Source organism: Ctenocephalides felis, unplaced genomic scaffold, assembly GCF_003426905.1.
Source record: "Ctenocephalides felis isolate EL2017-DRISC unplaced genomic scaffold, ASM342690v1 CF-g0.4_SCAFFOLD_01886, whole genome shotgun sequence".
Classification (NCBI taxonomy): domain Eukaryota; kingdom Metazoa; phylum Arthropoda; class Insecta; order Siphonaptera; family Pulicidae; genus Ctenocephalides; species Ctenocephalides felis.
The window spans coordinates 127,828,386-127,853,135 of record NW_020538040.1 but is presented as its reverse complement, the minus strand read 5'-3'; the positions used below and the strand labels follow the sequence as shown (position 1 = coordinate 127,853,135).

The 24,750-nt window shown below is 30.6% G+C and overlaps 1 protein-coding gene across 1 annotated transcript in view; it reads left to right on the top strand.

Annotated features, from left to right (window-relative positions):
- Positions 1–23,837, top strand: part of LOC113375878 (nephrin-like) — a 142,556-nt gene extending 118,719 nt beyond the window's left edge. Inside the window, exons 5-26 of the mRNA XM_026615826.1 lie at positions 3,697–3,849; positions 5,607–5,780; positions 14,769–14,922; positions 15,056–15,192; positions 15,315–15,614; positions 15,904–16,040; positions 16,143–16,296; positions 16,480–16,782; positions 16,948–17,100; positions 17,460–17,594; positions 17,674–17,754; positions 17,823–18,026; positions 18,133–18,308; positions 18,725–18,863; positions 18,944–19,052; positions 19,114–19,292; positions 19,601–19,759; positions 20,213–20,356; positions 20,563–20,708; positions 20,928–21,105; positions 22,095–22,343; positions 23,488–23,837. Coding sequence (XP_026471611.1) covers positions 3,697–3,849; positions 5,607–5,780; positions 14,769–14,922; positions 15,056–15,192; positions 15,315–15,614; positions 15,904–16,040; positions 16,143–16,296; positions 16,480–16,782; positions 16,948–17,100; positions 17,460–17,594; positions 17,674–17,754; positions 17,823–18,026; positions 18,133–18,308; positions 18,725–18,863; positions 18,944–19,052; positions 19,114–19,292; positions 19,601–19,759; positions 20,213–20,356; positions 20,563–20,708; positions 20,928–21,105; positions 22,095–22,343; positions 23,488–23,837 — 3,914 coding nt within the window. The remainder of the gene's footprint in view (positions 1–3,696; positions 3,850–5,606; positions 5,781–14,768; positions 14,923–15,055; positions 15,193–15,314; positions 15,615–15,903; positions 16,041–16,142; positions 16,297–16,479; positions 16,783–16,947; positions 17,101–17,459; positions 17,595–17,673; positions 17,755–17,822; positions 18,027–18,132; positions 18,309–18,724; positions 18,864–18,943; positions 19,053–19,113; positions 19,293–19,600; positions 19,760–20,212; positions 20,357–20,562; positions 20,709–20,927; positions 21,106–22,094; positions 22,344–23,487) is intronic.
- Positions 23,838–24,750: the final 913 nt, after the last annotated feature.

Here is a 24,750-nt window from a genome sequence, read left to right as displayed (position 1 = left end):
TTGGACCCACCACGTTTTTTACACAAACTAGAACAAATGCTCTAGTGTGAGTGAACCATTCTGTTTATGTGAGATACCCTTTCACTAAAAATAATTTAGATGGCAAAACAACACTTGTCGCCGGGTCAGATAGGTATATATATAATATACTGTATAATATAAATATGTACAGTCAACCTTCGGTTAACGCGGCAAGTCCGTACCGTGCAGTATGGGGACCGTGCTATAAAATACTCATATTTAACATACAATTTAGGCTAATTCGTAGTGCGTTCTATGGAAACTTATATAGTGCAGTATGGGAACCGCGCTATGAGAGACTCAGAGTTAGTACAAATTGCACAATATTTATCGTGCTGTATGAAGACCAAGGAATACAACTTGAAGTAGGAGTAATACGAACAAAATGACTTTGTAATGACATAGACACGTTATTCAAAAATTGTCGCGATGCAGTAGTCAGCTATTATATATTCAGGTATGTCTAAAAGATAAAAGTCGATAACAAAACTTACAATAATACCCTTTTGATATCAAGTTCCTAGAATCACTCATAGGTTGCGCAAGGAACTTATGGGCTGTTGAACAAAAGCCGTGTAATAGGAAGTCGTCCGTGTAGTCGGAGGAATGTCGGATTTTTAGTTCCGCGTAATATGGGAACCGTGTACCCAGAGTGCCGTGTTAACGCAGGGTATATATATATATATATATATATATATATATATATATATATATAGAGAGAGAGAGAGAGAGTAGGGCGGAGCACTACTATTTTTCCAAAATTTATCATTAGTCCATTTTTGTCCTTTAGTCGGGGTAAGAAGGGTCAGCCAGGGCCAAATAGATCCAATGTCTTTTTTCAATTTGCTTTTATGAAATAATAGCTACATTTGTTCATCAATGCAAAATCCAAATTTTATGGAAACATTTCTCACATAGACTTCATTGTATATAACCTTGATCTGGTATTTTGAAAGAAATATTTACCCGAAGATGTCGAATACTTATTAATTCAATTTATCTCAATACAATTACGTTATTTTAACTTAACTTATTTTTTAATTTACTATTTCTTATTGATAACACCTTTGCCAATGTACAGGTTTAGTTTGTTCTTTTTACACCACTCACATGTAAGTTTTTATAGAGGTTATATAAAAAACGGTTGAATCTGAAAATAATAATACATCTCACAAAACAATTAAATAAAGTATACCTAAAAAGCATATTCAGGTATCATGAACTAAATACAATAGTTCAAAACCGAAAAAATGTTTTTTAACTTCCCGTAGGGTAAGTTATTGTAATGGGCCGAAAATCGGAATTGAAAATTTTTACATTTCTCGACGTTTTGAAGGTTTCTGAACGTTTTGGCATACCTCAGAAAAAATGGATGTGTGTGTGTGTGTGTGTGTGTGTGTGTGTGTGTGTGTGTGTATGTATGTATGGATACAAATTTTCGTCCACGTTTTCGGGCGTACGGATCAACCGATTTGAATGGTTTAAAAAACATTCGATTCCTATTAATAAGGAGAAGAGCTGATTAGTTTTTGGCAAAGACAGGTCCAGCAGTTACGGAGATAAGGAGCAAAGAGTGCAGAAAATAGAAATCGAGTTTTTGAGAGAACGGAGCATCCGATTTGAATTATCTAAAAAACATTCCATTAGTAATGATTGGGAGAAAGGGTTATTAGTTTTTCGCAAAGGCAGGCCCAGCCATTTCGGAGATACAGAGCTAAATGTACAAAAAATGGCAGTTTTTGAGAGAACTAAGCGTCCGATTCAATTGATTCAAAGAACTTTCTGCTTGTCTTAACAAAATAATTGATTTTGGAAAAAAAAATTTTGTACCATTTTTTTTTTTTTTTTTTTTTTTTTTTTTTTTTTAATTTTTTGTATATCGAAAATAATTCAGATTTTATTTTTAATTCTGACTATAGTTCTAATATACTTTAAACAAATAATTTCAACTCTGCAATTCAGTTTATATAATTCTTATAAATATTAGACAATGTTACAATATTAATTTTTAATAATCTATTTGAAAACATTCATTATTCCTCGAACATTTCGTTACGGTACGGGAAGTTCCAGCAATTTGCCTTAAGGCACGATGCCACCCACCCCACTAGTTTCATATTTGTATTGTTTTCATCTATAATAATAATTACAAATTTTGTCCGCTTGTTTCAGTTGAATATAAATTGCACAGTTAAGTTATATCCTAACAAAAATCTGTCAGATAATAATAGATATATTTCTAGAAAAAATGTATCGTTTTTGGTTATCGATAGCTGCGAACAATTTAAAAATTTCTCTTTGATCTCCAAAGCAGAATTTATAGTCCACTTTACGAAATCTTATTAAAGGAAGAAGATTTATAGAAGAGATAACTTATCGTGTCGGTTACTTTAGGGCTAAAAGGAATGACCTGAATGATACTATGCTGTTTTTTTAAATGCAGTTTTGCTACCTCGCCTTTTATGTTATCTACAAAATTCCTGCTAGAAAACGAGAATACTCTCTTATAGATAGGGACCTGATGATGTGTATGATTTTTCAAACACTGATAATATCACGGCGCAAATATGCAAAACAAATTTTGCGACTAGTTACAATTCTTTGAGTAATCATCAATGAATATTTTTAATGCTTCTTTGATATTTTTATACGAAACCGAATCGATATTTATGAATCTGCTCTCAGATAAACTTGCATTGTTATCTTACTACACACTTATATTACATAAAGTTATAAGAGAGCGGGAACTATTGAAGTCAATTGGATTGTCTTGTCGTCTTGCAACTTTATCTTGATTAGATCATTCTAATTACTAAATCTAAACAAATCTTACAATCAATAAGTAGTAAAGCAATATCGTTCTGTTAAGTTTTGTTACCTATCTTAATATATACATAATAAAAAACTTTATTTGGTATCGACGTTTGTCAGCAATTAGTTATAAAACCCAGTCACTCGATTAACATAAAAAGTGACAGGAAGCGTGTTTCTAATCTAATACAATACGCGCTTATTATAATTTATCCTAATCTTGCAACTAAATTATTGATGGGTGGTTTGTTGCATAGGGTTGCGAGGCACAAAGGTCCAATTTGACTTTAAGTAATTATACTGTCTCTAAACTAAGTAAACTACTACATCATAACACATAACATATTATATTAAGGTTTCGTAAACTAAACACAGTGAACCAACAAAAAATTAACAACAAAAGAAAATACTTTTGTTATAGATTTTTAAGCATTGTTTATCTCCTGATAGCGACGTCGCTTGATGCTAATGGCGGTGGCTGATTATAAATCTTTTTTCTCCCTTTTCAAATATTGTTGTTAAAAAATTCTTAACATTACTTATTTTTGAGATATTGGTGGTGAATCTGTTTGTTTGATAGATATTTATTATAGTTACTTGACACATCCAGGAAATATTAGTAAATTCGTAATAAAAGAGTTATTTTTTCTCCTACCTTCTAAGAATGCATCTAAAGTTATTCTCAATGTTTCCATATTCAACTTCTAATCCTTGAATTCCTGCGTATTTTCTCTTTTCGTGTATGACGTTAATCTGCATTCTACAATTTAAATAATTAAATGAATAATTCTAAACATTTCTATCTAATAATGTTAATAATATCCTTTATTATTTTTATTTACCATTTGTTCTTATCTATTTCAGCACCTCCTACCTCGATTGAAATTGTGGGGCACGCACCGCACGCCAAGGTTGAGGTTCGAGAAAACCAGGAGCTATCGCTGCAATGCGTGGTCGCGAACGCGAAACCGGCAGCCGAGATCGTCTGGTACCGCGGAAATGTTGAACTTCAACCAGGTGAGTGCGCGATAAAGATTTTTTTCGCTACGTATCTCGTTGTTAAATGATTGTCACCGAGTAATGAGTCGTTTACTTCTCGTAGGCGGAACATTTTAGGATGTCTATTAGTTTCGAGTTATATTGCAGATTCAATTAATCCAGAAATTAGTGGTGCATGGCATCGTGCCTTAAGGGGTTAAAAAACAGCCTTTTTTCAATAATTTTCTCTACATATGAAAAATGAACTGTTTTAATTTTTTTTATTTAAAAGATACATATTTAATATACATTTTGTAAAATGAAAAAAAAATATATCAAAATTGCGGCCATTTCCGGCAGTCCCTCGGGAAAAAGGTGCTTCCGCGTTGTCAACAGAACTTCTTTCAGGATCATTCGAAATAAAAATAAAACATGGTATTCGACGGAGGAAACAAAAAAAATGAAAATTGGATTTTTGGCAGACGTTTTTATAAAAAAATGCAAATTTCGATGAAAATTTCTCGAATCTTTTTAAATAGTTGTTGTTTAAATCCTTCATTCAAGATCTTGTAAATGATATCTCGAAGACTTGTGTAAAATTTCATCCAGATCGCTTTAGTAGTTTGCGATAAATCTTGACAACCGTCTTGGAAAACATAGTTTTGAGAAAAACGCGTTTAAAGTTTTAAGAGAGCCTATACCTGACCTCGAGCGTCCGTCTTTTCAAGGTTGTATTTCCGAAACTATTAGTCGGATCAACTTGAAAATTTAGGACAATATTCTAGAGATGTATAGAATTTAATAAGACAAAATTTTTTTTTTTAAACCGTGAATCATTAAGGCAAATTGCTGGAACATTCCGAACGGAAAATTAAAGTTTTTAACAATGTTTAAATTTGTTTGAGAAAATTAGACATATGAGAATTTTGATATTTTTGTAAAAAACAATTAATTTTTATATATATATTTTGATTTTTTTTTTTTGAAAATTCAAAGCAATCGCGCTATGTAGCTGTTTTAGAGTCGATATATCGAAGCGCGTAAGCAGAAGTACCGTGTCGCAGTCTAACAAATAAACATTTGTACAGAATCCATAGAAATGTAAAAAAAATGTACTTATTATTAAAATCTCTATAAAATATATAATAATTTGATGTGCATATGTCTAATCATCGTTTCTGACTGCCAAATGGCATTTTTTGTTACTTTTTTCATTGGATCTCCGAAACCGCTAGACCTATGTTTCCCGAAAATTTAATCAATTCTTCATTTTGTCAATAAAAATAAAATATTTTTTGAAGTATTGAAATCGGATCTGTGTTCTAAAAATCGTCGATGAAAACTTGTATCTGCACATACATACACACACATACACAGACATCCATTTTTTCGGTGGTATGCCAAAATGTTCACAAGGCTTTTTTGAAACTTAAAAATATATAAAAAATTTCATTTTCGATTTTTTTGCCCTGCGTTAATTATTTAATAACTTTAGTATTTGTTAAATATATCATATTAGATTTTTTTTAATAACTTGACATCCTAAACTTTGAATCAGAATTGGAAAAATTACCTACGTGTATTAACTAGATTCTAGTTACTAGAAAATACCTTGCTCAGATTTTTTTTAAAACTTAGAAACGTAACTTATCAACTTTAGTATTTGTTGTTACAGTAGAAACGTTTTAGTCATCATTTACTTAACATAACATTTACATAATCTAAATATATTCGATCATAACTTTTACAGTAAGTAACATTTGTTTCTTCATTATTATTATTATTTATTCTTTCAGAATCTCGCAAAGACACAGTTACGGAACAGGCTGGTAAAAGATTTACTGTGACTTCTACGTTTTCGCTTCGTCCAGGACCTGATGATGATTACACGGAGTATTCTTGCCAAGCAAGACACAGTGCATTACAACCTGATTTACCGATGAGGGCTTCAGTTAAACTATCTGTGCTATGTAAGTATTTTATTGATAATAATTATTAATTACTAAAAATGACTAATTACTAGTCATGAGAAAGTTTGCAAGGTTATTACCAAAGGCAGCGCTGACTAACGGATATATAAATAATCAGTAAATATATTAAGAGTATAAATACCTAAGTATAAATATATGAATGACAATTAAGATTTTAATCTAATATTTTTATCGTTAGAGTAGTGTTGGGCGTTGAATCAACGAACGGTTATTTTCAACCGTTTCTTCTTCGTTAACTAACTAACCGTTTCGTCGCAACGAAATAACTAGTTGAAAATCAACTAGTTTCGAAACAGTTGAAAACATGGCGGCCAGTTAGTTTTTTCAACGATATAGGAATTCGTTTGTTGTCGAAAACGAACGTAGGCAGGTACCTGCGTCGGAAAGGATCAACTAATACTATGAAAATCGCTTATTGTTAAGGCTACTGCTGTTATAATATTGCAAATGTACATGTACATCTTAAAAGAAACTTGCAACACGCGCCAAATCGTTTAATTTTAGAAAATCAGTTACATTTATTATAGTTTTCAATGGTTAATATTTTTCATAAAAATCTCATAGCATTTGTCTTGTAATAATTTTTTTAAACTAAACCTGAAAATTGATTTTTTATTTTTCATAACATTTTATATAACTATACATTATTATATTGCTATTTTTATATAACATGTAAATTCGATGTTTTAGTATATGGCTTTGCTGTAATGAAAATATTTAAGTTTTTTAAATTAAACCTTTATTTATTATATATATATATATATATATATATATATATGTGTGTGTGTGTGTGTGTAATAAATGTGACAATTCACATTTATTTCTTTTTATTCATCAAATCCAACGTCAACTTGACTTTTATAAGAACAAACTTCATATTACCAACTTTCAATGAAACAGTTATTTCAACTATCAGTTTCTTAACGTTGCCAGCGTTGAATCGTTAAAAATAACTATAGTTGAAAAATAACTAGTTATTTAACTAGTTGACGAAACCCCGATAACCGTTTCGTTTCGTTGACGGCAAAACCGTCAACGACCCACCTCTACGTTAGAGTACTTTTAAGATACTTTTGCCATAGTCTTACAAAAATCAGTAATAACAAAACATCCAATCACGATATACCTCAAGATTCCCATTTCAATTTTTTAAATTTGTTTATAACTAGTGTATGGCATCGTGCCTTAAGGCAAACTGCTGAAACTTCCCGTAGCAAAAATTACATTTTTTAAAAAAGATTAAATATGTTTTAAACTTTGAAAAAATTAGATTTTTGAGAAGTTTTAAATTTTTTTTAAAAAATTGACTTTTTTGGAAAAAAATGTTTTTTTTTGTTCGAAATATTTTGGAAATTTTGAACTTCTTTTTAAAGCAACGCACTGCTTTAGCTGCATAGAGACACAATATCATAGCGCGTAAGCGCCGTGTCGTCGTCTAACGGACAAACGATGTTACGAAACCCATAGAAATGTAAACAAAATTTATACACATTGTTAAAATCTCCATAAAATATCTGATAAATTGATGTGCATATGTCTAATGATCATTTTTGACCTCAAAGTGGCATTTTTTTACTTTTTTTACTAGATCTCCGAAACCGCTAGACCTGCCATCCCAAAAAATTTAATCAGTTCTTCACCTTGTCAATTATTAAAATCGGACGCTCCGTTCTCTTGAAAACTTAGTTACTGTTTTTGACACTTTTTGCCCCGTAGACCTGCTTTGAAACGACTGGACCTGTAAAACTAATCAACACGTCTCCTTATTAATAGGAATCGAATGTTTTTTTAAATAATTGAAATTGGGTGAACCGTGTTCACGAAATCGTCGACGAAAATTTGTATCCGCACACACACATATCCATTTTTTCTAAGGTATGCCAAAATGCTCAAAAACCTTTGAAACGTAAAGATATATAAAAATTTTCATTTTCGATTTTTTTGCGGAAAACTTGCCCTACGGGTAGTTAAAAACGGATAAAATATTTTTCTTTAATAATTTCTTTTATTTCTTATCATTTTAATACACAATCACTCTAGAATTTCTCATAAATTTTGACATTCTGTTAAAATTAAAGTAACCATACGTCCCGGTTTGTCCCGGACAGTTTCTATCTTGTGTCCCGTTTTTTTTTTAAAAGCAATATGTTTTCCGGATTTATGATTGTCTCGAGTTGTTCCGGGTTTTCGAAACGTATAGGTTTAAATTTAATTTTTGCAATTACTTGATAATAAAATTGCAACTACCCTTCAATATCTTAAAACAATATTTATACGACGAGTATGTTTATATAAAATAATGCATTTGAATAAGAAAATTGCCGAATACAAAATTCCAAAAATGGGTTAAAATAGCCTTTCACATTAATAATTTTGAACTTTCGGTTTCAATTTTACAAAAATTAGCAAAATTTATGATAATGAAAACTTTTGACTGTCTGCGCAAGTGCTAACTTAAACTAATTGTAAGAAAAATAAATCTTTATAAAGAAAATTGAACAGAATTTTATACAGAGCTCAAAAGCTTTAATATAATAATATAAGATACATACATACATCGTATAATTTAAAATATAATTTAAGCGATTAGTTTAACTACAACTTGCCGACCCGATTTTGATATAAACTAGTGGTATGTGGTATCGTGCTTTAAAGCAAATTGCTGGAACTTCCCGTACCGTAACGAAATGTTCGAGGAATATTAAATGTTTTCAAATAGATTATTATAAATACCGTATCATTGTCTAATATTTATTTATAAGAATTATATAAACTGAATTATAAAGTTAAAATTATTTACATGAAGTATATAAGAGCTTTACAACTTTAACCAGAATTAAAATTGAAATTTCAATTATTTTCGATATTCAAAAAAAATTTAAATGAATATTTTTTCCAAAAGCAATTATTTTGTCGACACAAGCAGAAAGTTTTTTGAATCATTTAAATTGGATGCTTATTCTCTCAAAAACTGCCATATTTTGTAGATTTAGCCGTGTATCTTCTAAATGGCTGGACCTTCTTTTGCCAAAACCTAATCACGACTTCTCCCAATTATTACAAATTGAATTTTTTTTAGGTGATTCAAATCGGATGATCCGTTTTCTCAAAAACAATTTCTGCACTCTTTGCTCTTTATCTCCGTAACGGCTGGACCTGCCTCTGCGAAAAACCAATCAGCACATCTCCCTATCAATAGGAATCGAATGTTTTTTAACCATTCAAATCTGTTGAATCGTGCGCCCGAAAACGTGAACGAAAAAATGCCACACACATTCATTTTTTCTTAGGTATGCCAAAATGTTCAGAAACCTTCAAAACGTGGGGAAATGCAAAAATTTTTATTAAACTACCCTACGGGAAGTTAAAAATATGATCACCTTAGAAAATACATATAGAGAAATAATTATGTCAAACAAATGCTAGATATATGTAGAGACGTATTTTAAATGTCTTAAAAATATAAATTGTTATAGTAATTGTTTATATCTTTCAAAAGAACTTGCCCAGGCAAGGGGTTTTCGATACCCCTTTTCGAAACTTCGCCCCCCTCCCAGGGTTCTTGTGTTTTGGTTAAGCGTGTGAGAGCGGGATCGCGAGTGATTGAGTAAGTGAGTTAGTGAGGGTTGTTGAATTAGCAACTTTTAGGTACACATAAGATCCCATAATTTTATGTTAGAAGTTTAATATCTTCTGGGCTTAAGATGTCATTGCCGCACTGGAAGGGTCCGACCGAAACATTATTGTTGTTCTGTTTTACTTTGTTGTTCGGCTGACACAGACTACTAGCTTCAACCCCAAATAACGGGGAAGTCTCACACATGTGTATCTTGACATTGTGGGTATGCACCCGCACACTTAGAATTAAATAAACGGACATTTCTTCATTAACAAGTCAGAATAGAGGGTATTTTTTAATTGAAATCAATCGTCGAACATAATTGATTAAAACAAATTTTACCTGTGATAAAATTAAATTACCAGATATTTATGACTTGTTAATGAAAATCTATTTTTACTCAATCATAACATATAATATACGAGATTGACGGGGCAATTCTGTCGTAAAATAGACCAATGTTATGGCAAGGCTATATTACACTGCGCTTTTCAAGTAAAATGGTACTAAAAACTGTCAAAATGCTATGTATTTGCTATGCGATCAGGCGACCAAAATCTTATCAACACGTCTTCCCATCATAAAGAATCGGATGTTTTCATACACACACATCAATTTTTTCTGAGGTATGTCAAATGCAGTGGCGTAACTAGACCCTCCGGGGCCCGTGTCAAAATCTTTCGATGGAGCCCTAACGTGGTACTCAATTTTTAATTTATCTAATTTTGTTTAATAAACGTTAAGTAGTCATTTACACGCTGTTTACTACTGGCTAAAACAATTTTTAATGAATTTTATCACAAATTACAAGCCAACTTCGACTAATTTATATTTTATGGCTTTAAATTATGAAATTATATAAAAAGTAGGAAAGTAAAGTATTGATTTAGAGGTATAATTATTTCTTAATTTAGTTGTGATTGTATTAAAATAACAAAAAATACATAAAACTTAATTTTTCTTGATAATCAAACGTGAAATATTGGTGAATATTTTCAACGTTAGAATAAATGGAAATTAAAATAAAACGTATTTTTTTAATAAAAATTAAAAAACACCATTTTCTTGATTTTAATTATTCCATAACCTTCCCCATTAACAATTTCTTTTTTAACTGTAATTAATTTTATTGATTGAGTAGTAACGTTTGATCTTTATAAAAATTTATGTTTTGAACAAACTTTTAGTATCAAAAAACATATTCATTTTGAACAAACTTTTAGTATCTTGAATATGAATTCGCAACGCTTGTCAAAATAGCGCATTACCTTTCTGTGACGAGCTTTAAAAGATTCATGATTGATAAATCATTTTTCTACTGCACTATTTGCGTCTAATTTTAAATTTCATGTCAATACTTTTCTAATTCTTAACAAATTTTTAAATGTATAAGCATTTGAAAGATCGGTGGCTTTAGATTATAGCGCTTCAGATGCTGCGTCGATAGTAGTAGAATATTGCAATGGAAATTGGAAAACCAATAATAAAATAATTATAGTTTGCAAACTTCTTTTTATGTGAAATAGTTTCATTTTGGATTTAAACAAAACGAAGTTTTAAAAGCAAGGATGGTGTCAGAATGTCCTGCACATTTAGTGGGCTTAAATGTTTTTAATGTTATTGAAATTGATGACAAACTTTTGCTATTACATTAAAATCATGATAAAATATTTCATCTTTTTATATCATGTCCAAAATAATTAAAAATTCATAAACTCAAACTGTTTAGAGAAAATGCGGAGAAATATGAAGAAACCAGTGGATGTGTTCGAAAACGAATTGAAATCCTTTTGTTTAGAATATGTTGAAATTAGGCTTGCAACAAATAGTATAATCAGCAAAATACCGATTATAATAAATAAAATTAAGGAGACATAGAAAACTATTATGATTATAAAAGCACATCCACAGATTAGAAATCACGGGAATATAATCTGCTTTCGAGAGTAAACTTTCAATTTACAAAACCAAAAATAATATTTGTATTTTCTGCGATAAAAAACCTAAGATAGCTCTTTATTTAGTAAATGCTTAGATTGAATATAATGAATGACTGAACTTGATTAATATTAAATAACCATCATATAGTACTATGACATACCCTGTAGGAAGTTAAAAACGGTTATTTCAATATTACAAACAGACACTCGAATTTTATTTCCAAACCAATGTATAGATATATATTTATGGGTCTAGGTATGATTCGACATCTCCTTGAAAATGATTGAAACGGAGATTTGAAATGTTCTGCCTGTCAATGGTGTAACGTATTTGTATTTGAAAAGAACATTTTTATTCGGAAATGTGTTTCTAAAGTCCATGATTCCGGCGACACTTTTACTGTGCTGAACAGGGGTTTTGAACATTTGTATTACTGGGCCGCTTCTTGAATAATAATGATATACATTCATGTTCACACACGACACACTTGCATATAAAATTTAATTGAGTGTGATATATGTATGTATTTATATACGTTTGCTCGTAAGTAGTTAGTTTGTATGTAATTGGTTGAAAATATAACTTAGTTATACTTGCATGAGACAGAATAAAAATTTATTGAACTATGGGAGACTTGTGACTTTTAAGAGAGTAATTAATATAAATGTTCACACAGTTAACGCATATTTATATGTATAAGAAGAAGACTAATTGTAAGTACAGGCAAAGTAATGCACTTACAATATATGCTTTCTATTCCTAGTTTTATCTGGGTATTAAATATTCATTTTCAATACACATAAAACTTGATAAGACGTATTTGGATTCATTAATATAAATAAATTTTAATGAAAATTAGTTGTCTAATGAAGATAATTGTAAATGTCATTGAAAATAAGCTTTTCCTCGTAAATTAGCTTAATATCAGATTACTGCGTTATACAAGTATTATGTATGGTTCACGACAAGTGGCCGTAGATCTCGAAGTCAGAAAATAATTTGAGAACAATGGAGTGTTTTTGTACACGACATTTAGTTCACATGTTTCACAAAGTCCGTTTTACAACTATTCGAAAAAAAAATGAAACAGTAAATTAAACAAATATGTAGTAGTAGTCACACTTACATCATTCAAAATGTTATTATAAGTGCAATAGCTATTGCCGGTAATCTATTTTATCCTATATAGTACTAAGACTTAATACGGAGATACCATTACATTATATTTTATACATCGAAGGGACGCCGAAATTCGTCATTTTAAACGGTCGTCATACAAAGCGTACTGAAGAAAAGCTATTTTATGTAAATATGTTACGCATTTCAGTAATTTAATAGAAAAATATATACATGCATTTTAAATTGTAATAAAAATGATAATACATATTAAAATTTAACATGAAATAAAATTGATATTAGGTAGGGCCGCGCACAAATGTCCAATTTGACTTTTAGTAATTACACTGTCTAAACCAAATAAACTACTTCACAACACATAACACGCATCAAACAAGTAACTAACTATGTTGAAGAAAATTTCTGAATAATTTTTAATTATAGAAAAATGCTGTTTTACTATTTCTATAAAATTTTTCCTCTCACCCTTTTTACCCCATAGACAGTATAATTTGGGATGACCAGGGGGCAAAAAGAACCAATTTCTTATATTCAATTTTAAAAGGATTTTACGAAATAATAGCTACATTTTTCAACCAATGCAAAATATAAATGTTATGGGTGCATTTTTCACACTGTATATACGTAGCTGTATATATATATATATATATATATATATACGAGTATATATATATATATATATTGAAATGAATAAATTCATTTTTTTGAAACCTTTTCTTTATATTGTAAATTTCTTTTAGCTGAATGATGAGACACATCTAGTCTCGAAACGTATAAAAAATAAATTAAATTGTTTACATTCGACGCATTGGCTGTTTTATCATTTCAATATGTTTCAACGTCGAACAAAAAATCATCAATATATATATATATATATATACGAGTATATATATATATATATATATATATATATCGTAGCATTATTTACACTGCATATAACACATATAAAAATATGTTGAATCTAACTTAAAATTAACAATACATTTTTTAAAATAATTAAATATCGTATACATAAGTTATATTAAGGTCCTTAAACTAAACAACCGTGCTCACAACCAAAAAACTAACAACGAAAGAAAATACGTTTGTTATGGATTTTCAAACGTTGTCGCGTATTTCCTGATAGCGAAGTCGTAAGAATAAGGTGAGCGCCTTCTACTATCAAATATTGTTATTAAAAAATTCTAATTTTATTTGTTTTTGAGATATGTAGTGGATCTTTTTGCCCGCGGACGTTTAGGCTCCGCTCTACTCTGCCCATTCACATACAAATGTATCTTTTAATGTAAGCAATCGTAATTTTTGTTTGATTTCTTTACTTCATTTTATTGTAAAAATAAACAGTCCCTAATGTTGTTGCGCAAAAAAGACATAGCATTTGCTTTGTAGACTCGGCCACAGCATGTAAAATTATGTCGGTCATCATAAATAGACAATTTTTTTTTTAAAAAAAAGGTCATTATTATATGCGACATATGTGTAAGCAAAGTCAATATATCCGACTGTTTTTTAAGGAATTTTATATGAAAACCAAACTTCATAGTACGATTACGACAATATAAGCGGTCGGTCAATATATCCGGCGCCATACTAAGCGGATTTCTACAAATGACGCGCTCTCTATGTATTGTATATAATTCCACATTTGTATATTGTTTTATGATATAGGGTTGGTACTTTGGTACCAATATGTAGCATGAGCGGAACTGGAATATTATTGTAAATCGTGGTGTCAATAACTATTCTATTGATGAAAGAAAGTTTATAATTAGCAAGAGTACAGCTTAAATGGAATGCTGATGGTTTATTGATGCTGGCAGTTGTTGTTATCAGCATATTGGGCATATGTTTGAAGCAGCAATTCAGAGTATTAAAGCGCTAGGAGTACCGATTATTGGAATATGACAAAAGTGCGAAATATACATTTAAGTATATATGCATATGTTTTCATTGCCAAGGAAGCCAGGATTGAATCAGTATTCAATAAGCAATCTCCTTGCAGTTGGCAATATATGTATGTATGTATGTATATATATATATATATATATACATATATATATACATATATATATATATATATATATATATATATATTGCTGAATGATGACACACATATAGTATTGAAAAATAATACATAGTTAAATTAACTAATGATTTTTATTTCAACATTGTAGCTTATATATTTATTTTGTAGTTGTCCATAGTTTGACATTTTTACAACATTTTATTTGTTTCGGGTGGAAATTATTGTACTGTTAATATTTTTTCAGATCCTCCTGGTCCTCCATACATAGAAGGTTACACTCCTGGTGAGACCATCAGACGAGGGCAAAATGTTGAACTGATATGCAGGAGCAGAGGCGGAAATCCCCCATCTCAGCTCATATGGTACAAAAATGGCGAACAAATCAGAAAGGCTTACAGGTATATGAACAACTAAATTATTTTTTATTTTTTATAGATTCAATATTCAATAAATATATCATTTAATTGAATTGAATCAAATAAAATTAAACTACAGAGCTACCTAATAAATATTGGATTGTTTTTTCCCTAGGACTGCTGGTAGATTATCGGAGAATATTTACACATTTATGGCTGAAGCAGCAGACAATAAAGCACGTTATCGCTGTGATGCTAGCAACAGCATGTCGAAGAAAGCCCTATCTGTCGAAATCGAGTTATTCGTTCTCTGTAAGAATAATTTAATAGAATTTATTTATAATCGTTATTTAGCAATTAATTAATCAAATGTAATGCTGAAATTATAAATCTTTTTTTCGAAGAAAAGGGTAATTGTTGATTTTCTTTTTAAGTTGCTCCGTCTCACGTATCCATAAGCGGCCCCACCGAGGCCCGAGTGGGCGACCCTGTGCCACTCCAGTGTACTACGGCGCCTTCAAACCCTCCGGCTGAAATAAAATGGACCGTAGGCGGGCGCCAGGTACGAAATGCGACCAGCAGGACCGTTGTCTCACCTGAAGGCGGATGGCTTTCTACTTCGAACATCACTGCCATAGTAGAACCGCATAGGAAATCATTGGTTGTGCTTTGTCATGGGCTCAACATGCAGTTGACAGAAAATGTTGTTGGGACTCACACTATCAATGTACTTTGTGAGTATGACATTAACATAGGTAATTTGAAAAATTGATTCATAAAGCCTAAGTCATTGCTTAATGATAGCAAGAAATACTGAAGACAGCAAAAAGATCTGCACCAAAATTTTTCTCTTTACTGAAATGTGGCATTTTTGAGTATATTTCTTCTTTTATACCTTTTGCATTTTTTTTACAAGGTCCAGGTTCTTTAACTATTTATTGTATAGTATAAGCTCAAGCATCAGAATATGCAATAAAACATTGTTTAGTATATTTTTTTATAATTTGTTATAATTTATTACAGATCCCCCATCGACACCATTTATAAGCGGATACGTGGAAGGATCAGTGATACCAGCTGGATCTATTCAAAAACTAATGTGCGTTTCATCAGGTGGTAATCCAATGGCATCTTTGACATGGTTTAAAAACGACAAAAAGGTAAAATATACAGTTCAATTGATATATTGTTCATATTTTTAAGTACCATGATTAATCGCATTTTAATAGAACAAATAAACATTTTTATTATTCCAATTTCAGATTAATTCCTTAGTGAGAATAACAGATAAAAGTGTGACTGCTGAATTGACTATCTTGGTAAATGTTACCGATAATTTGGCTCGTTACCGATGTGAGGCAACTAACTCTGCTACCGAGATTCCGTTATTCGAGACCATCACCTTCAGTGTGCACTGTAAATTTGACATTTATACTCTATATGAGTTCATATGTTTCAATATTTTTATTCCTAATATATTTCATCATTTTATCAAAATTTTTGCTATGCCACAAATTGTTTAGAATTTGTTAAAACTGTTAATTATTATTTAATTTAAATTATTTTTCAATATTTTTATAATCAATCAAAACTCTCTAGTTCCACCAGAAGTTGTAAAAGTACGTGCAGAACCCAAAGAATGGACAGTTGGTGTTGAAGGCAAACTAATCTGTGACAGCAGCTCTAGCAACCCTCCTGCACGCCTGAGCTGGTGGAAGGATGGAATTCCCGTTCAAGGTGAATCTAATTTCTCTAGACCCGGTCTTCATGGAGGAACCGTTTCTTCTATAGAATTAAAGATGAATGTGACTCAGGATATGGATGGACAGGTGTATACTTGCCAAGCAGCCAATGAGGCTTTACAAAGAAGTGTTAACGATGTTACAACGTTACATGTTCTATGTGAGTAATAATTAAGTAAAGATGTCTTATTGGTTTCATAGCGATCTAATAGGATCAACAGTGATCTAACAGATCCTTAGGCAAACTAGTTGAATCTAGATAGATCTAACTGATTTTAATATCTGCAGGGACTCAAAATATTTGTGATTTAAATCTTTTTTCCAGATCCTCCAGTTTTTGCTCCACATACTTCTCAAATTGTCGGAGTTGAAGGTGAAAATATGATTATATCCTTTTCTGCCTCCGGTAATCCCCAAAACATGGCCTATACATGGATGAAGGATGGTTTACCAATCACCCAAGCATCACAGAGTTCAGGTGAGTTTAAATTAAAGAGAAAGCTAGAATAATGTATTCATATATATTTATTCATTTTTTTTTCAAAAATTACGTAATTATTATGAAATATTTTCGTAATCCATATTACGTAATCCACATTACTTAAAATAGGCGAAATTATGACACATATCTTACATTAATCTTACGTAAAAATGACATAAGTATGTCATTTTTTTGCGTAAAAATTACATAAATATTACGTATTTTGGCTTAGTGGGTATATAGGCCCTTATGAGATAGAGGCTTTCAATAGGTAAAAAATCAAGTTCTCACCACATACAAGATCGACAATATCTATTTCAACGAAAATTAATATTTTATTTATTATTGAATTTTAGGAAACGAACGAATTATTTCCGATGGATCAGTTTTGAATATGACAAGGTTATCAAGGCTAGATGCCGGAGTTTACACTTGTGAAGCACTTAATTCTCAAGGAAGTGCTTCTTTAAATGTAACTCTAGATGTGGAATGTACGTAATATTATTATATAATCAAGTCATAATTTTGTTTTATTCGTAAAGTATGTATATTTAATAAATGATTTTGTAGATGGAGCAACTATCAAATCAGTTTCTGAAAATGTAATTGTTGATCCTGGTCAAGATGTCACTTTGTCATGTACTGTACAAGGTATTATTTTTATTAAATTGATATTTATTATGCAGATTTTCTATTTACTTATAAAAACTATAATGTAGGTAATCCATTAAATGAAGACCACATTCGCTGGTTACGTGCTGGTTACACATTTGGCCCAGAAAAGTTATCGACAACTTATGCAAATGGTACTAGCTATCTACACATTAAAAATGCGGTTCGAGAAGACGTCGGCAACTTTAATTGTTTTGCCAGCAACAATATTGCAAGTCCTACTAGCAAAGAAGTCCTTTTAATTGTGAAGTGTATGTGAACACTATTTTTATTTTATACTTGGCATTGGAAATATAAAATATATATGCTTTTAATAATCTGAATGCTAAAATCTGTATTTAATCTCGTTATTTCTAGTCAAACCAGAGATGTCAACAGCATTGTCACTGTCGCGAGCAGCAGCTGCTGCTGGTGGTCGTGGTAGCATTCCCTGCAGAGCTACTGCAGCTCCGCGACCTCATTTCACCTGGGCTCGAGATGGACAACCTCTTTCTATAAATTCTACTAGCAAATATGTTGTAGAATTTAAACAGGTGATTATTAATATTTTACAATATTTATTGATTATGAGATAATGTAGTTTTTCGCAAAATATGGTAAACTAATTTATATTACCGAATTATTTTTAATATTTTATTCAGATTAAAAAGGGGTAATATTTCTATTAAAAGGGGGTCGAAAACTGTGTTGCCAATAGGGTACCACCACTCAGTGTTACAAATCCTTTTGTGTTACCACATTGTGGATTTATTGCTGAATTATCAATTGTTTAATTATCAATTAATTAACAATTATAAATTTTAAATAATAGAGTTACTGTTTATTTTAATAATGATTCTTTTGAATTTTATGTAAACCACTATTTTTGGTTAAATGTCCTGCATAATTGCACAGTAATATATTATATTAAGAAATTATGAATAATTACAACTAAATCAATGTTTTCCAGATTGATCAACTTATTTATGAATCAACATTGTTTGTGGATCGTGTAGGACCAGCTGATTATGGTCCGTATGAATGTTTGGCCAGAAATGAGCTTGGATTTAGTTCCTCGATCATCAGACTGGATGTTACTTCAGCACCTGGTAATTATAATATCATACATTAATATTTTAAATTATGAATTTATTTAGAGTATTAAATTATATTGTTCTGAATTTTTCAGATCAACCAATGCAACTGACAGTCCTGAATGTGACACATGACTCTGTACAACTAAGTTGGGTACCAGGATTTGATGGTGGCATGACACCCACATACAGAATCAGATACAGGTTAGTAAATTTTGCAAGCACTAATATATTAGTATATATTATTAATAATTTGATATTGCAGGGAAGTTTCGACTGATAATTATAGATACGAAGATGTTCCTCAAGGAAAACCAGGTGAACCATTAATACATACCGTCACAGGATTGAGTTTGGCAACTCAATATCTTTTCAGTGTGATGGCTTATAACAAACTCGGACATAGCAAATATTTACCTGACTTGGTTAAATCTAAAACAGCAGGTAATGTAAAATTTATTTACTTAGTATATGTAGTTAAATTTTAAAACCTGTTAATTTTATTATGAAACTTTATACAGACGATACCTTTGTATAATATATAAAATAAATAGGTAGTTTATTGAACGCATTAACTTAATATGTTGAACTTGATTTAATACTAGATATTATTTTTTCTTTTTAATTCATAATAATGAAAATGTCAAACATTCAATTAATAATCTATTTTCTTTCCTCATGCTTGCCTTGGATAATCCTTAAATCTTTTCTTTCATATTAAATACTGTTGTTGATTATAATATTGATAACAGAAACTCCCCCATCTAGTCCTTTCCCAACCCAGGGTAGTACAAGTGCTACATCCGGCATTTTAATACTTGTCGGTGTGGCAGCTGGTACTGTACTCATCCTCCTTAACATCGTACTTGTTGGATGTTGTCTCCATAGACGAAGCAAGAGACATATTACAGGTAATTTTGACGGGAATTTTGAAGAAATATTGTATTTAATCGAGAAGATCATAATATAGTTTTATTGTTCATACATCTATACTTAGTTTGGGCTTTATATATAAAAATTCAGTTAGACTAAGTAAGAGTATTTTATATAATATATTTAAAATTGTGCTTTGGCACTTTTTAACAGCAGATGATTGAATATGTTCTGAGAGATTGGATATTGGTACTATCTGGGTTTAATTTTTAGCTTAAGGCCGGTACCATAGACAAGAGATGACCACCTGCAGTCCTGTAATTTAGGCCAGCATGCAATGATATAAGCCAATTGTACTATTATTGTTATTATTAACGATACAATTTTTGTTTACTTTATAAAATGTATTTGTTTTAGTTCATTTTATTTAGATATACTTTAATTATTATTTTTTACTCATAATTATTTATTTATTTTTTTTTTTATAAAAGGCATACTCGTTAACGACGAAGACGACTCTGAAAAGAGAAATTTATCCCAACTTCTTATTATATCTGTGGCTTTAGCAATATTGGGATTGATTCTAATAAATGCAACTCTCGTCGCTTGCTACTTCCTAAGAAAAAGAGCAAAAGGTTTTATATTATTTCTTATTTTAATTTATTATATTTTTAATTTATATTATTTAATTTGACACTAATATTGTACCAATACTAATACATAAGTATAAACATACTTTTATATTATTCAATTCAATACTAATATTCATTTCAAATCATATTTTTTTACTACTGTAATTTGAATTGGAAGCTTAGAATGAAAAAATATTTTTTGAATTTAGAAGCAAGTAATCAAAGCAGCAAATCTGCGACTATCGAGATGTATGCTCCGAGTTCTTATAATGATACCGTTACTGGAGAGACTTTAAGTTCTGTATCAGAGAAAAGTGACTCCTATAGCAACGAAGATAGCCAACAGGATTATACGGTATTTATTTAATTATATATAAATAATTTGTGATTAATATATTATTTCTAGTGCACAGACTTTTATTTTAATATTTATTTTTTATATCTATTGCATTCTTAAACCCGTTGTCTAATACAAATGAAAATCTACTTTTTCTAAAGATTGTCTCTATATAGTTTTTACTAGTGCATATTTTGACTTTTAGTAAATTTTTAGATAAAATATTTTAACTTATAGGATGAGAATCGTAAGAAATCATCATCTTACATTTCGGACGGAATAAACATGGCAGATGTTCCGCCTCCAAGGTACCAGAGAACGGAAAATATTATCATGCAGCCTGTAGGCTTAGGACACCATAATACAAGAACTTTACCGCATCCTAGATCTCAACATAATGCTATAAATGACATTGGTGAGATAAACAGTAATTTATAAACACATCTTCTATGTAAATTCGCATTTTTATTAGTGAATATGTATTAATAATATAGTCGCAAACATTCGCATTCACAGAAGTTATCCATCATTTTGTTTTTGTGTGTTATTGTCTGGTTCAACTAAGGGTTTAATGGTACGCCTATAATAAACCTACTCTTTGATATTTAGGATGTATAATTATTACACATATATTAGGTTGTCAAATATCTCCCTTCCGCCTTTTTGTATTATAAACCAAGAGCAAACAAAGCGGAAGGGAGATATTTGACAACCTAATATATGAGTACTATATATACTTATTCGTTTTTCATTAAAAACTAATCAATGCAATTTCCAAAAGATAGCTTTTAAACTAACTTATAATATTTGTAACTGTATTTATTAAAGTTATCACATACATTAATATTCTATAATCAGATAAAATGAATGAGAAGAATCACTTTTGTAGATTTGCAGCAAATGTATAAACAAAAGGAGTGTAATTGTTACACGAGTGTTATTGTACATGCGCTTAAAACTCTTTGTATATCCTAAATGCGTGGACCATTATTCGAACTTTAATGAATTTTTATAATTAAACTACTATTTGTAGGCCTATAATGTTTTGATTTATTCGATCATAAAATCCATGACCCTGCCGTTTTTTACCAAAAACTATTCAGCGTGTTCTTCAATTGACTTCGAACAGCTTTTGATTTCTCAAAATTGGTTCAGTACTTTTGGTAAAAACATTGATGAATAGTGTTGCACTTATCTGCTAATTATAAAGATACGACTCTTCTGATCGTCGCGATCGCCCTTATCGAGTTTTAAACATATGCATACTTTTTCTAACTTTTGTGCCAAATGACTTGAAACGTACGTCAGGAAATAGCATAAAAATTAGTAATCGCATTCGCGAGTATTATATTTGCGAATGTGAAAAATGTTAAAGGTTAGTTTATGAATGTATTTCATTTTCAGGGAGAAGCCGAGACGATACATCCATTGGAAAGAATGTTGATCGCAACATTTCTCACGGTGGGTACATAATGGCGCCGTCTCCCGCACCTCCCGTGGATGGCTCCTATTATAATATGACCAGTGAAAGATATTTCTCATATCCCCCATTGGATTATACGCCTCCCCTAGATTATTTGCTAAGCCTCAATTCGAATCAAAATGCAGGGAATTCGGGAACCCTGCGGCGCCAGAAACTATCTCACATAACAGGTAATATTAGAATTTAATAACACCTTCAATCATTTTCAGGAAACTATTACTCGAAATAAACTGAATTGAATTACTACAATGACTGGCGGAAACACCGTGGCCTTATTCAAAAATTGGATAGTTTTTTTATAACGTTTCCGCGACAGTATAACATGAAAAATCCTATAATCGCACTCTAGTCACATGTAAAGCGTCATTGTCACAGTTTTGTTGCAGTAATCAGTTTGAAAGTGTATAGCGCATATAAAAGTTTATTTTGGGGGTGTTATTTGCAATTATTAACTTCTCGTAAAATAGTTATAGTAATGGGCCGAAAATCGAAAATGACAATTTTTGCATTTCTCCACGTTTTGAAGGTTTGTGAACCTCAGAAAAAATGCATGTGTGTGTGTGTGTTTTGTATGTCCACATTTTTTCGTTCATGTTTTCAGGCACACGAATCAACTGATTTGAATGGTTTAAAAAATATTCGATTCCTAATGATATGAAGATGTGCTGATTAGTTGTTGGCAAAGGAAGGTCCAGCCGTTACGGAGATAAAGAGCAAAGAGTGCAGAAAATAGAAATCGAGTTTTTGAGAGAATTGAGCATCCGATTTGAATGATCTAAAAAACATTCAATTTGTAATGATTAGGAGAAGTGTTGATTAATTTTTGGCAAAGACAGGTCCAGCCATAATGAGCTAAATGTACAAAAAACGGCAGTTTTTGAGAGAAATAAGCATCCGATTTAAATGATTCAAAAAACTTTTTGCTTGTGTTGACGAAACTATTGCTTTTGGAAAAAAAATTCATTTAATTTTTTTTTTCAAAAAAAATTTTTTTTTTTTTGTATATATCAATTCAGATTTCAATTTTAATTTTGGTTAAAGTTCTAAAGCTCACTTATATAGTTTATATAATTCTTATAAATATTAGACAATATTAAAATATTTATAATAATCTTATTTGAAAACATTTAATATTTCTCGAACATTTTGTTACAGTATGGGAAGTTCCAGCAATTAGTCTTAAGGCATGATGCCATACACCACTAGTTTTTATTAAAATTAATGAACTTATGTCGGAACTAGTGATTGAGAGATAGAATTATCAGATATAATTTTTATTAAGTTTTCATTTGTGTTAAAAAAATGTTTTTTTAGGTGTGCCACCGGATGTAACTGTTCTACACAACCAATGTGGCCAACCATTGCACAACAATAGTCCAGTGAATCCGTTAATGGGCAATAATTCTCAATATACACCAAATTATCAAGGTAGAAGTTCTACTCCACCCATATCACAACAGCCAAATTCTACGGTGAAGCAACCTCATTCGATATTGAAGGACCCGGCTAGAAAGCTGCACAACAACCCACCAGGAAGTGGTCCTAATCACCAGATTTTATCTGTGCAAGGTGCGTCTTACGAAGGTGGTGTCAGTCCTGGTCTAACTACCTTTTCCCAGCCAGGGATGATGAATTATCCAGAAACTGAGGGACATTTAGTTTGAGACTTTGTAATTGTGAAATACGATGATGATGACTCTTAGTATGTGCAAAATATGTAAATGTTACTATAAATAGTTCCGTTAATTGGAAACTTGTCCAGCTTAGTGTAAAAACAAGATGAAATCTTTTTTGAAGAACTATATGAATATTTTGTTAATATAGAACTTAACTTTTAAGGACGATACTTTAATTCTGATGTGGTTAATGCCTTCAATGTCTGAGAATAATGTTTTTTTTTGTTATAATTTATTGAAAAACTAATATGATATGTTGAAGTAGGAACTAGCAACATCTTCAAGAAAATATTTAATATTCGGTAATCATTTTCATCACAATTGTGTGATTAAACCTCAGAACATATTGCCAAAATTGTCAATGTGCCAAAGGCGTATTTTCAAGACTGTAACTATAATATTATTATCATGATGTATGGTAGTAATAAATGTTTTAATGAAGTATCCAAAATGATAAATAATTACTTTCACATATTCATACATAATAGAGTTATTTAAAAAGCATTAATCACTCCACATTAAATATTTTCTCCATATTGCTAGTGTATCTGCTACATTAAGTTATAACAATTTGGAGTTAGTAATTAAATTATATATGTTATAGTTAGCAATATGTCAACTCATAATTGTCTTCCGTTCTCATTTACCTTGAAGCCACCTATTGCACACATTGAATGATTGTTTGAAAATTATTCAATCAATATGCATTTGATACATGTTTGCAACAAAACTGCCTTCTGTGCCAAAAAGATACCCCTAAATCAAATAATATTTCTGGTAGTTTAGTTTTGTAATGAATTTTCAAACTGAATAATTAATTAATTTCAATGTTATGATGAAATATAGCTCACATATCATGTAATTTGTTTGAGCGACTGCAATGAGTTACCTTATGTACCAG